At 40.5% G+C, this 15,230-nt stretch overlaps 1 protein-coding gene across 2 annotated transcripts in view; it reads right to left on the bottom strand.

Annotated features, from left to right (window-relative positions):
* The window catches only part of rspo2 (R-spondin 2), a 123,907-nt gene that overhangs the window by 47,467 nt on the left and 61,210 nt on the right, over positions 1 to 15,230 (bottom strand). For both annotated transcript variants that reach the window (XM_043688746.1, XM_043688745.1), the window contains exons 4-5: positions 9,825 to 9,968; positions 8,595 to 8,783 (exon numbers count right to left, since the gene is read on the bottom strand). In XM_043688746.1, coding sequence (XP_043544681.1) covers positions 8,595 to 8,783; positions 9,825 to 9,968 — 333 coding nt within the window. The remainder of the gene's footprint in view (positions 1 to 8,594; positions 8,784 to 9,824; positions 9,969 to 15,230) is intronic.

Genomic DNA, 15,230 nt, shown 5'->3' with positions numbered 1-15,230 from the left:
CTTAATGGTAAGGTCCTAGGGAGTGTTGCTGAACAAAGAGACCTTGGAGTGCAGGTTCATAGCTCCTTGAAAGTGGAGTCACAGGTAGATAGAATCGTGAAGGCGGCGTTTGGTATGCTTTCCTTTGTTGGTCAGAGTATTGAGTACAGGTGTTGGGAGGTCATGTTGCAGCTGTATAGGACATTGGTTAGGCCACTGTTGGGAGTATTGCGTGCAATTCTGGTCTCCTTCCTATCGGAAAGATGTTGTGAAACCTGAAAGGGTTCAGAAAAGATTTACAAGGATGTTGGCAGGGTTGGAGGATCTGAGCTACAGGGAGAGGCTGAACAGGCTGGGGCTTGTTTCCCTGGAGCGTCGGAGGCTGAGGGGTGACCTTATAGAGGTTTACAAAATTGTGAGGGGCATGGATAGGATAAATAGACAAGATCTTTTCCCTGGGTTGGGGAGTCCAGAACGAGAGGGCATAGGTCTAGGGTGAGAGGGGAAAGATACAAGAGAGACCTCGGGGCAACCTTTTCAAGCAGAGGGTGGTAAGTGTATGGAATGAGCTGCCAGAGGATGTGGTGGAGGCTGGTACAATTGCAACATTTAAGAGGCATTTGGATGGGTATATGAATAGGAAGGGTTTGGAGGATATGGGCTGGGTGCTGGCAGGTGGGACTAGATTGGATTGGGATATCTGGTCAGCCTGGACAGGTTGGACCAAAGGGTCTGTTTCCATGCTGTACATCTCTATGACTTTATGCTATCTCTCCACCCATATCATCTTCTCATCCCAGTCCTTTGAGTGTTTCTCTTAGCTCTCTAGGGGTAGAGGCCTGTATTCCAGGCTTTATAATTATTTTCTGTACCTGATCATTGCATTTTATTGATCTGTGTACCTGGACCTTCTTTATTCTTTGATGGTACGAGTTGCTGTTTGCAAGGCCAACATTTGTGGCCCATCACTAATTGATTTTGAACAGACTGACTAGCTAGGACCATTTCAGAGGTTAGTTAAGAATCATCCACATTGTTGAGGGTTTGCAGTCACAAGTAGACATTTCCAAGTGATGAAAAGTGAGGAATAGTGGGGTAACATGACATGATGATAAATTACCCTGTCCAATTAGAGTCATTGCATCACAACATGGAAACAGATGCTTTGGTCCAATTCACTTCTGCTAACCAGATATCCCAACCCAATCTCGTCCCATTTGCCAGCACTTGGCTCATATCTCTCTAAACCCTTCCCATTCACATATCCATCCAGATGCCTTATAAAATGTTGTAATTGTAGCAGCCTCCACCACATCCTCTGGCAGCTCATTCTATACACGCACCATCCTCTGCGTGAAAAGTTTGCCCCTTAGGTCCCTTTTAAATCTTTCCCCTCTCACTCTAAACCTATGCTCTCTCGTTCTGGACTCCCCCACCCCGGGGAATTCTTGAAACCAAAAGTTAATCATGTCACATTTATGTTGAAATTGATCTAGGACAGTTTTGCCTATTCACAATCTATTACATGTATACCCAGCTCAAATATCACAACTACCTGAGTTTTGTTTTGAAAAGAATGAAAACCCCCACTGCCAATGGTCGGAAAAACAGGCACTTGTTTTAACTACACAAAAATGACGACAAATGATTTCAAATTATTTCCAAATGGTGCAAGGCATGATGTGATCAAGAGGAGTGCCATATATTCACCACTGGACATATTACAGTGTGGGAGGAAGGAAAGGAATGGAAAAGGATCTGTGCTAAGGGAGAGAGCAAAAGTATGCTGCACATGAGTACAAAGACAAACGATAGAGTAGGAGAGTGCAAGTAGTTATTGACATGAATAGTCTCAAAATGCACTTGGAATTTAAGTGCTTCGGGAGGTACTATTAAAATCATTTTAGGGGGTTGGGGAAGTGATGCCGGGTACTTTAAACTCCGTTTATAGGATTGGAGCAACTCTTTACAAATGCAAAATACTTCTTACATTCAATAATCAGAGGTTGCCTCTTGCTCAGCGTTCCAGCAATTGCAGCAAAGAGGCTGCTTCAAGGTTTGTGAAGTTGAGAGAAGTAATCAGTTCCCGAATTAGAAAAGAGCAGAAACGAACCCAAGGCATTTCTGCAGTTGGAGCACAATGAAATGGTAAAGTACTTTGAGGAAACAGCACGTATTTGGATTTATGCAACTTCTTTAACTAAGGGAAACATCCCAGGACACTTTCTAATCAAAACTGTTGGAGATAGTCTCTGACACTGCCTTCAGGTGGATGTTAAAAATTTAGTGGAGGAGGAGTGTTCTCCCAGTGTCTTGCCAATGTTTATCCCTCAAACTAAAAGCACAGACAACATGAATTCCTGTTGAGTTGCCATGTTGTAAATTGGCTGTAAGGTTTCCTACATTATAACCAAGTAAAGCACTTTGGGGTTTCCAGAGGTTTTATGCATGTGTGTCACTTATGTTTCCATGTACTAGTTTGTCAAACCACCTTCATAAAAGGAGAGAGCGCTAGGAGCAAAGAGAGCTTTCAGTAAATTTGTCCTGATATAACGTGGCCTACTTCCAGGAACACGTACAGTCCATAACTGATTTTATATCCTGCATCATTCTCCGCCTATTCCCAAGGCTCATGCACAATAACCTGACATTCAGAACCTACTTCTCAAAACTCCTGCGTCAACATTAATTTGTGTGCACATTTCAAAGCTGGCCCTAGGTTGGTGTAATGTAGGAGTGAACTTTCATTTAAAATTTCCAATACGTGAACTTCTCAACTATGGTTAGGAATCCTTGCTCTTGGAAGTCAGTAAGACAGTGGAGAACAGTACTTCCAAATGCCACTCATGCATGTTGGTCAACCACCTTGCTCAACACACCAGTCTTTGGAGAAGCAAGCAGCTTAGGAGTTGCCCACTACCAGAAACAGCTGAATTTCCTATTGTATGCCGAGCACTATAGCATGTCCATCGCAAGGTGACAAACTAGAGGCATCTGACTTCAGTATGTGCACCTCATGCTAGCACCTCACATGACTTGGCAAACATGAAGGGAATGCTTACATTATGGCATTGCAATTCAAACAACACGTGCAAATGATAAAAAAAATTGTATACACTATCACTTCCATTGTGTTACCCAAGTTAACAAATATACACATATTTACGCTCATGCATCAGCTGTTTGCTATTCCAGCATTATTTGTATATGCATTCTAACAGTCCTGAAGTTATTTTGGTCTTGTAATTGTAGGCAGGCATGTCGTCAATGGCTGTTCATCTGTTCAATACTGGCACTGCAGTAATCAGTTGCTCGATTTTGATGCAGTTTCTTATTCTATGCCCCTGCACATGCTTAGCCATGATTTGGAGTACAGATTCATGGCACATTGACAAAGTGGACATTTTTATGCCAAATAGTTGATGAAACTGATAAATTGATATATGCCATCACATTTTCAGGATGCAAGTGAACATCTATTGTTGTCAGTACATAGCTCATTTGTGTGTGAGCACCTTTAATCGTTTTTTTTTGAGATTCAGGCTCTCCTAGACCACTTCGCTAAGCAGTAACATTATTGGATTGAATGATGCCATTGTTAATAATATTGTGTCCCTACATCCATGAACCAGCAGATCTGCCACTATTGCTTCTACTCCACAAAGATCACTATGTTGTCTGTGTTGATATTCTTTTGGAGCAGTGGTAATGCCAAATCACATGAGCAACGATTATTCCCTGAAAGGTATGCAGGAAGTAGTTAGAAAGCGATTTATCATCTGTATTAATCATTTGCATCTTGGATGAGCTAGAATTTTGAATTTGCAAATTATAGCAAAAGTTTGTCAACAGTTTGCATGGAGTTGAAATCTCTGCTCAGAGCTTTTTCAGATTCTTGAAGTCAATGGTGTTTCCCTGCTGCCTTTTGTTAACAGGCCTGGTACACAGAGGATGCACAAGGTGAGATGTGGATAGCAACATGCAGCTGATCAGATTTGTGACCAGCTATGAAAGTAAAAGGTCATTTGCTTACCAACAACTAATTGGTTCTGGAGGAGGGAGGGTGTGAATGTGGCCAGAAGCCTTTAGGTCGGTGGAAGGGGAAGTGGCGTGTCCCTCAACAGTAAAGATACCTGAAGACTGAAGGAACCTTCTCATCAGTTGTTGTGAGTTGTGTAACTAAGAAAAGTCAGAGACTTTATAATGTTTGAACCAGTCACTCAGTGCCTCTTGCAACAAAGTAAAAGTACCTGGGGAAGAGAAATTAAACAACATGTTGTTGCAAGCAAAAGGATCATTTTCATGAATGCAGACAACAGGATTAGATTGTTCCAGTTTATCCCTGCACTGAAACACTATTTTGTCTGCATGTAGGTAGTATTTGTAGAAGCAAGTTAGAGTTTTAACTATAACAGTACATCAACAAGTTATAGTTGTTAATCTGTACATAGAATCTATTCATTTATAATAATAATCCTGGTTAAACATAGAAAACTGGTCAGCACTTTCTATTAACCAGAGTGTACAAACATAGTATATGAAGTCTCCAATTCACCTTTGATAATATCTTTAATTTTTTTATGACAACTGTGGAAATAGTGGAACTCATTTCCTGTGCACTACCCCAGAGAGACGGGACAATTCCCTTCTCTTCCTGTTTTTCGGTTATCTTTCTGGCTAGCCTGGTGAATAACTTTGCTCAGCAGACATGGAATTGATTTACTTTGATGTGAGATTCTCCCAGAAGACATCTGAACCCTTTTAACACAGTGCTGTACTCCTTTTGGATCGGTTTCATGGTCAATCTGTGACATATTACAAAACTCCTCTGCTGCATGGAGGGTTACCACTCCAATCTTTAGACTTGCTCCAGCTGAGTGACATTCAGTTGCCATCTATGTTCAGCAACTCCAGACCCTCACTCACACTGTCGCACTGGGCTTGCAGTGTATACGGTCCTCTCAGCAGGAGTATGCAATCATTATATAGCCTTAAAAATAAAGCCCTTGAGTAAAGTTAAGATGAATGTGGCACTTCACTCAGGTCTGTGACATTGCATGATGTACTGTCTATCAGACACTTTACATTGCAACAATGTAAACTGTGGAAGGAGATCAGCCAATTGCCAACCATGCCCCTTATACAGTTGATGGCACCAACCTATTCAAAGATATATACCAATTCATCAGAAACTTCAGCCCATTTCTCTAGATGTACCTGCTTGTTGTGTTTTCTTATAGTCAAAATAATTCACTGTCTTGCGGTGAGAACATTACTTTTCGTACACTTAACATGCTTTCTTCTGTTTTCCATGATGTGCTCCAGAGTATTTGCAACTTCCACGTTATGCTGCGATCCTCTCAGCATAAATCACAGACACTGTAAGGCAAGTCTGTTCTGCCATGAACATGCTAGAGATATTGTTTGGCAAATTTTAGCATTTCTGTGCATGTCAAATGCTCTCCAGAGCAAACATGTCCTCAGTAGATGTGCTCTCACTGCTGAATGCCTAATACATTCCTGACATTTAAAGCATGATCGAGTTAATGTACTAATTCACAGGTTTGTATGAGCTCAGTTAATGACATTACATTTGGTCAATGGACTCTTTCACTTTGATCCCTAAAATTGAAAATCTAACTTCACATCGAGAGTTCAAAGCCAGTTTAATTTTTGCTTTCCAGAGAGATCGAGAAAAGATTCTTCCCAATGATAAAGGTTTGGCAACTTGTAACTGTTTTGGTTGCAGAGGAAGTAGTGATGTAGAGGTAATGTCACTAAAACAGCAATCCAGAGTTCCTCTTATATTTGAGGGAGAGAAAAAAATTGGAGGACAACGGTAGGCCCCTTGCAGTCAGCAACAGAGGAATTTGCTTCATTTATAAAGAAATGGCTGACCTACAAAATGCATACTTTGGTTCTGTCTTCACCAAGGGAGGACACCAATGACATACCAGAAATATTGAGGAACACAGGATTTAGAGAGGGGAGAAATTGAAGAAAAAAAAAGTTATTGGTACAGAAATGGTATTGGAGAAATTGGTGGGACTGAAGGTCCATAAAGTCTCCAGGGTCTGATAATCCACATCCCAGAGTACTTAAGGAAGCGGCATCAAAAACAATTCATGCATTGGTGGCCATCATTATTCAGATTCGATGGGGTTGAACAGCTCCTACAGATGGGAAGGTAGCTAGTGTAATCTCTTGTTTAAAAAGGGAGGCAGAGAAAAAGGGGGTGGGGGGAGAAAGAGGGAAACATGGTTGTATCAGGTAGAGTCAACATGGATTTAATGAAAGGAAAATCATGCTCGAGGATGTAACTCAGTTGCTGATGGGAAGCCAGTAGAGGAGGCTTATTGGGACTTTCAACCACGTACCAGATAAGAGTTTAACATACTAATTAAAATGCATAGGATTGGGAGTAATGTACTGAGATTGATAGAAGACGGATTAGCAGACAGGAAACAGTAGGAATAAAACCGGTCTTTTTCCTAACGCAGGCAATGACTCGGTACCACAACAACTAGCTTTCACAATGTTCCTGACTTAGCTTAAGGAACTAAATATTATCTCCATTTGCAGATGACAAAGCTGGTTGGGAGGGAGAGAGGATGCAGAGATGCTTCGGCATGATTTAGATCCACTGCTGAGTGGGCAGATGCAGTTTTCTTTTAAGTTAATTGACAGGATCGGGGCACCATTGGCCAGGCCAGTATTTATTGCCCACCCTTAGCGGACAATTAAGTGTCAACCACATTGGGGTGAGCACAATGTACGCCAGACCAGATAAGGACAGCAGCTTCCTTCCCCAAAGACATTAGTATAAATGTAGATTAATCATTTTGGTGGGAAAAACAGAAAGGTGGATTATTACCTGAAAGGCAATAAATTGAGAGAGAGGGGAGAATGTGCAAAGAGGCCTGGGTCGCCTTGCACACCATTCAAAGGTAAGCATGGAGAAGACAAATGCTATGTTGGCTGTCATAGTGAGGACTCGAGCACAGGAGTGTGGTGTCTTACCCAGGGTATTGGCAAGGCCATACCTGGAAAAGATTGTGCAGTTTTAGTCTCCTTATATAGAGCAAATGCAATGAAGGTTTACCAAATTGATTCCTGTGGTGACAGGACTGCCATATTAGGAGAGTTTGAAGCAGTTAGAATTGTATTGCTGGAGTTCAGGAGAATAAAAGGTGAGATGGGTGCAGGGAAGGGAGGGAAATCTCATGGAAACCTATAAATTTGTAACAGGATTAGACAGGGCAGATAGATATTTCTAAGGATGGAGGAAATTCAGAATCAGAAATAGGGGTCACTTGCTTAAGAGTATGAAGTAAACCATTTTGGACTGAGGCAAGGAAAACTTACTTCACCCAGAAAGTGGTGAGCCTGTGAAATCACCACAGAGTAATTGACGTTATATGATTTCAAGGAGGATTTGGATATAGCACTTGGGACTAAAAAAGGGATCAAAAAAAAGATTATGGGGGAAACGGGCTGATTTAGGGTGATCAGCCATGATCATAATTAATGATAAAGTAGGGTTGAAAGGACCAAATGGCCTACTCCCACTCCTAATTTATACCTTCCTACATTTCTATGTTTGAATAGTCTATTGCTATTTAATATTTCAGCCATTGTACATTGAATAAATTCCAGTTTTGCTTCTTATTTCCCACTATTTGAATAGGATTTGGTAGGGGAAAAGTTGCAGTCATTTTCTCTTAATCAATGATTTAACTATGGCTTGCTGCTTTGATTTTTTTTTTAAATATAGAAAAAGTGGTAGCTCTGCACATACCGGTGTCTGTCTATAGCTGACCTTTCTTACAGCTCAGCAACCCTCACTTCACTATCACTTCTGACACCACGTTTCATGCGTACAATGCAGGTTTAACAGAAAGCCTTCATTGAAGTGAATTTAAGATGTCGCTCCATAGTGAACGTACCTCATGGTAGAAGCCATATGGTTACAGCATTCTAGGAAGAATATTTTGCACGATTTGATTTCAATCCAAACAGCTCATAGTAAATAGTTTCCAATAAATCAAGTCTGTCCAGATTGGAGCTAATGACATGAACAAGAGCAAAATTGATTGATGTTCGAGCTGAAAGCTGCCCAGAATTAAAGTCACCAATCACTCAGCTATTATCAATTGCTTCACCTAACTCCCACACTCCATATTCTAAACCTACAAAAGGAAAATACAGGAGAGAAACCATGAGAAATTTTTTTTTAAAATACAAAGAGAAAAAGAAAAAAAATCACCACTGCGTTCTCTCAGTGATTGGCAATGATTTAAACTAGGGGTTACCACACCAAGGTGAGGAGACATTTTGAGGGAGATTCCTTCCTGGTCACCTCAGCCAGTGCAGGAACTAAATTCACACTGTTAGCATCAACCTGCATTGCAAACCAGTTGTCCAACCAACCATATAAAGGGACGAGCACATTTTATATTATGGCATTAGGTTACTGCAAAAATCACAACGCAGAATTTCTTTTATATTTTAAAGTCATTTATTAATTGCAAATCATTCTTACCATTTACTGCCAGACTTGCAAAAAAAAAATGCAAATATGATAGTGCACTTTAGGTTTTCAGGGAATACCTTACCTCCTGGACAATGCCTTTTTGCCATTTTACATCTCCTGGATTCTGCAATAGTTGGACAAGGGATAGTGTCCTTCGCTGGCTTTTTCACAATTTGACGTGTCCTGGTTTCTAGCCCCCATTTGTAGCCACATGTTTTGTTGTTTTTTATACATGTTCCCCAGTTGCTCCATGGTCCTACGTCACAACCATCTGAACATAAACACAAACAAGATGTGATTGATGCAGTCAAAGGAAATACAACTGTATATAAAACAATTGAACAACCACTTTCTCTATTAGATAAGGTCATGACCGTTTCTGCACTGCTTGTCTGACAGGAGGAGAATGAAGCATGCAACCTTCTCATTTTAGCCTTGAAGAATCACAAAGTATAAAATTTTAAAGAATGAACTTCAGAGAAGGTACATATTTGCAGCAAGTTCAAAGTAATTGACATTTTTTATCTAATATAATGGAATTCAAAAAGAAAGTGCACAAGGGTTCTTTCAGTTGCAGGGCAGATTGGTCAGACCCAGTCTAGAATCTGGTGTTCAGCCCTTCCACATTAATAAAGCTCTAACAGCATTTGGCCTTGGAGTGTGTGCAACATAGGTTCACCAGAAACATTGCTGTCACATAAATTTGGAGTTTTCATAAACTTGGCTTGCATTCAAGTTTAGAAAAATCAAGATTTGATTCAATTGACATGTCTGAAGTGATTATTGGATCTGTGAAGTTAGTAAAAGGTTTTTGGGGTAAGTAAACAAGGTACATAATTTGAACAAACCATTTCAGGAGTGAAGTCAGGAAGCACTTCAGACAATGAGCTGTGAAACTCTGGAATTCTCTTCCCTAAGAAATTGTCAATGTTAAGAGTCAACTGGAGCTGTCAAAACTGAACTATATATTTTGTTTCTCTTCAGCAGCTCAACACATTTTCAAAATGGATTTGTTCCAGATGTCCATTCTGCTGGTTGAAAAAAATTTTCCAACAAATTTGTGTGTACAAATTTGTCATTGCTGGCAGTTTCAGGCAAAAAACTGCATGTCGCACGACTGTACGCACTAATTTCCAGATAGAGAAGCCAGACACACACACACACACACACACAGTCACTCTAACACAAATTGCAAGAAAACACAACTCAATTTATTAAACTGGGCACGAGATATTAATAAATCTTAAGCAGAACCAATTGCTCAAAATGTTCACCACTCCTTGTGTAAGGGGTGTTGCATGAAATTACTTACCAACGCATTCCATGTGATCTTGGAGTAGTACAAACCCTTCAGGGCATTCTTCAAAACAGCGGCCTTTGTGCAAGTAAAAACCAGCTTTGCACTTTGTACAAAAGTCTTTGCTGAAACATGTATCACAGTTATCTATTTTACATCCTATAAATAATAAAAAAAGAAAAAAAAAAGGTGTCTTTAGAAACGGGCTAGTACAATACAGAAGTTCAAATTTCAGAGAAATGTTGTTAGTTTTCATAATTATGTAGGTTTCTTTGTCAAAAACACCTCTCTGAAAAGTTTCACCAGGTACGAGTTTGGGAAGCAGCTGCAGTCAGCTGTCACCTCCTACATGTTGCAAATCAAAAAAAATGATTCATTCTGCAAAAGGAGTTGAAGAGCTTGCTGCTACATTACATTAAACATATTCTCGGGAAGATTGCAATTTTTACTACCATGACCAACAAAATAGCAGCAGCTTGGTATTATAGTTTTTGAGAAGTCATTTCCCTATTCAGGTATTTGTATTTTAAAAAAAAAACCTTCAAATATGGAAATTAAGTCCAAGCTGTATCACAGGAGCATTGTCAATTGACATGGGGAGATGGAGATAATAGGACAGGTACCTGATGAAATGTTTGGCCATAAAAAAAGGTGGAGATATTTCTTCTAAATCATAAAGACACTGGTTCCCAGTTGGGCAATCAGGTTACCAGATGGGCAATGCCTTGATGATTCAGAATGGGACATGTAGCAGAGATCACAACAAAACCTCCTTTGGCAGACGGAGTGATTTACTGCTGAAAGCTTCTTGAGCATGTTCTGGACTGCTGCTGCTTATTTTAATTGGAGCCAATTTCAACCTCACTTTTCATTTTGTGGTTACCTCCAGCCCAAGATAGATATTGGTCAGTCCCAATCTGGTCGCTTTAAAAACAGCCACTGCCCATCTAAAACAGCACATCCAGGAAGGCTAATCACAATCAACCTATCTACAATTTCTAACAATTTCAGAAATTCCAGTTCTATCATCTTATTCAGCACATACCATTCTTGGCACAACCTCTCAAGCACTCCCCAAAAAACTCAACAATGACCCACAGTGTCTCCTCCACCTGGCTGGATTAGTCATCTAGAAAAACTCATTCTACTAAAATGCTCCAAACTGAAAGAAATCACTACGGGAACTTGCATGGGCCCCGATGCAAACTTATCTTTTTGTCATGCAAGATGATAACTGGAGTACAATTTGAACACAGTTATCTCCAGGAGATGGTCTGCTGTTTCTTACTCTTATGCAGAAGGGAACTCACATTTCTGATTTACACTGATCTCTCATCTCCAGTTCTATTCTTGGTAACTGGATTTTCGTAAAAATGCAGTAAAGATCCACCTGCTTCTGAAAGAGCTAGTTTCTTCCCCTACACTACTGGGCAGAACATAGTGTTGAAGTTAGGTGGTCATGTTGCAGCTGTATAGAACATTGGTTGGGCCATTTTTGGAAGATTGCATTCAATTCTAGTCTGCTTGCTACAGGACATAGGTTGGGAAACTTGAAAGGGTTCAGAAAAGATTTACAAGGATGCTGCCAGGGTTAGAAGGTTTGAGCTACAGGTAGAGGCTGAGTAGGCTGAGGCTATTTTCCCCAGAGCGTCAAAGGCCTTATTGCGGTTTATAAAATCACGAAGAGCATGGATAGGGTAAATAGGCAAAGTCTTTTCCCTGAGGTGGTGGAGTCCATAACTAGAGGACATAGGTTTAGGATAAGAGGGGAAAAATAATAAAAGAGACCTAAGAGGTAACTTTTTAACGCATGTGGAATCAGCCGCCAGAGAAAGGTGGATGCTGGTACAATTACAACATTTAATAGACATCTGGAAGCATATATGAACAGGAAGGGTTTAAGAGGGATATGAGCCAAGCGCTGGCAAATGGGACTAGATAGATTTAGGATATTTTGTCAGCATGGACGAGTTGGACCAGAGGTCTGTTCCCATACTATATCTCTGACACTAATTGCTATTGTCTCTCCTCACATTCCCAATCTCCTATGGTCGGTAGGATCATTAACTATATCTATCCATTTCCTAAGCCTTTATTGACACTTTTCCCCCCTACAATTATATTAGCATTCTGGCTTCAGTCGTCAGTGTTCAAGAGTTCACACTGCCCAAATTTCAAAGTTTGTAAGTCCACTGAGAAAGTTCTCTTCTGGCAATATTTTTTTTTTTTAAAAACTAAGTGTTGTTTGATCATCTGCCCCAGGGTGTCCTTCCTGCACTCCACACCAATTCCTTAATTGACTAATCTTCTTTATAAAGCTCCTAGTGATGACATTTGGGGCACATTTTAAATGCTTGTAGGTGTTGTTGACAACAGTGATAGAGTGCAAAATTCAGAAAGTACAGAAACTAAGGAATCGGCAAAAGGTGATGTGTGCTTAGAATGGAAATAGTGCAATGTATTTCAGATGGGAAAAACATTGTTTGCAAGTCATGAGAGCACATGAAGCAAGTCAATGAGAACAAGTGAAAAGACACTGAATAACAAAGAAGTGATGAGCGGTCTTGTTTTTGTGCTGAATTTTGTCTGATAAATCATATTGTAGCTGTACAGGACAATGGTGAGGCCACTTTGAGAATACGGTGAATAATTCTGATTGCCCTTCTGTGTGAAGGACATTGTTAAACTTGAGAGTACAGAAAAGATTAAGACTATTTTAAGGACTGGAGGCATTCAGCTCAAGAGAAGCTGAATTGGCTGAGGTTTTTTCCCCTGGAATATTGAAGGTTGGGGGGTGACCTTATAGAGGTTTATAAAATCATGAGGGGCATGGACAGAGTGAAGAGATAAGGATGAGAGAGTTCAAAACAAGATGGCATAGGTTTAAGTTGAGAATGGAAAGATTTTAAAAAGACCCAAGAGGTAATGTTTTCATGCAGAGGGTGGTGCATGTATGGAGGGAGCTGCCATAAGTAATGGCGGAGGCTGGTATGATTATAACATTTAAAAAGGCACCTGGCTGGGGACATGACAGATGTGGGCTAAATGCTGGCAAATGGGACTAGGTCAGATTGGAATGTCTGGTCAGCATGGATAAATTGAACTGAAGGATCTGTTTCCATGCCGTATGACTAAGTCACATGGTAGCTTATTTACTTAATAAAAACAAAATTGTGGAAAAACTCAGCATTTGTGGACAGAGAAACAAAGTTAAAATGTATCCAATGTGAAGAATCACATCAGATGCAAAACACTAACATGGTTTCTGTCTCCACTGATGCTGTCAGTTCTGCTGAATTTCTCCAGAACTTTATTTTCATTTCAGATTACCACCATCCAGACCTTTTTGTTTAAAAAAAAGAAAAAGCTCAATCGTTAAATCAGGTCACATCCAGGAATGCTCTGTTAAATGCAATGAACTGAGAGCCACACACACACAAAAAACTGGTAGGATTCTGGGTAATCCAAGAGTGAGGATGGGAAAATGTCTGGCTGTAACAGCCTGCTCCTTTTTTGGACATATTTTAGGTGCTGGAGAGGATTTCCTCGAATTCCAGGAACAGCAATTACTATTTTATATGCTGTTGCAATTGTTTTGGAACAGGAGGAAAACAAGTCAAAACAACAGCACCTTTAAAAAGGGAGAAGGATAGACAATAGGCAGCACACGGTCTGTGTGGGAAAGTGGGAGAGCCTCTCTACAAACTGACACAGCAGACGCAGTTACTGCCTTTGCTGTTTGAATTAGTGTATTGCTGGATATCAGTGTGTATCTCGGAAAATTTAAACAGTGAAGATCACATCTGATCTTGGAGAAACCTGTTTGGGAGAGGTCACAGCACAGAAACAAAGTGAATAATTTTAAGTAGAGCCTTGCTATAAATCTACAATAGTGAGTGGGTTCTTTCTTGATTATATGTTGTATTGAGATATGTCTCTTAAGCCACAAGTATTAAGTTAACCTGGAGCAGTGTTTTGTAGAGGAATACGATGGCACTATTTTCTGAGTCTGTAGATTGGAGGAAGCAGAGAAAAAAAAAAAAGGCCTTTAGTCGAGTGATCTGTTCTTGTCAGATGTGGGAGTTTAGAGAGATTATATCTGCAATAAATGCTGTTGGTTGCAAATCTTATCAGATAGAATGGATTGGTTGGAGCGACAGTTAGAGGCAATGAGGAATTTACAAGAAGATATAATGGGTGGCAGTTGTGGGAAGGGAGAAAAGTCACAGATACAGTCACATAGATGGGTCAACTCCAGGAAAGGTAGAGAGGGACGTAGGTAGTGCAGAAATCTTCAATGGCTATCCCCATTTCAAGCAAGTACACTGTTTTGGAAAATGTAGGGAGTGATGGATTCACAGGGGAATGTAGCACGAGCAGCCAAGTTTCTGGTTTCAAGACAGGCTCTAATGTAATAAGGGGTACGTCAGGTTCCAAACAATTGATTATGTTAAGGGACTCTCTAATCTGAGGCAGAGACAGACGTTTCTGTGGCCAGCAGCAAAAGAAATCAGACTGGTGTATTGCCTCCCTGGTATCAGGATCAAAGATATCTCAGAGAGGGTGCAGAATGTTCTCAAAAGGGGGGAAAAAAAAAAAAAGAGGGACCAGCAGGAGGTCATTGTATACATTGGAGCCAATGGAAGGATGAGGGTAGGGACATAGGAAGGGAAAAGGATGAGATTCTGAAGGGAAAATATAGAAAGTTAGGCAAGAGTTTACAAAAGAGGTCCGTGAGGGTAATAATATCTGGATTACTCCTGGTTCTGAGCTAATGAGGGTAGGATTAGGGGTACAGAGCAGATGAATGCATGGTTGAGGAGCAGGTGTATGGGAGAAGGATTCACATTTTTGGATCATTGGAATTTCTTCTGGGATAGAAGTGACCTGTACAAGAAGGATGGATTGCACCTGAATTGGAAGGGGACTAATATACAGACAGGGAGATGTGCTAGAGCTGCTCAGGAGGATTTAAACTAGTAAGGTGGGGGGGTCCCAGGGAGACAGTGAGGAAAGAGATCAGACTGGTACAGTTGAGAAAAGAAAAGTAGTGAGTCAAACAGCCAGGGCAGGCAGAGATAAAGCAGAGAACAAGGTAGGACTGATTAATTAAACTGCATTTATTTCAATGCAAGGGGCCTAACAGGGAAGGCAGATGAACTCAGGGCATGGTTAGGAAAGTGGGACTGGGATATCATAGCAATTACAGAAACATGGCTCAGGGATGGAAAGGACTGGCAGCTTAATGTTCCAGGATACAAGTGTTACAGAAAGGGAGACAAAACCAGAGGGGGAGTGGTCGTTTTGAAAGGGGATAACATTACGGCTGCATTTAGTGAGTCTATTCCTGGCATCACGTCCAGGAAAGTTATTTGGATAGAATTGAAATAAGAAAGGGATGATCACCTTATTGGGATTGTA

This window comes from Chiloscyllium plagiosum, chromosome 4, assembly GCF_004010195.1.
Source record: "Chiloscyllium plagiosum isolate BGI_BamShark_2017 chromosome 4, ASM401019v2, whole genome shotgun sequence".
NCBI lineage: Eukaryota > Metazoa > Chordata > Chondrichthyes > Orectolobiformes > Hemiscylliidae > Chiloscyllium > Chiloscyllium plagiosum.
This window is presented reverse-complemented; position numbering and strand designations above follow the sequence as displayed.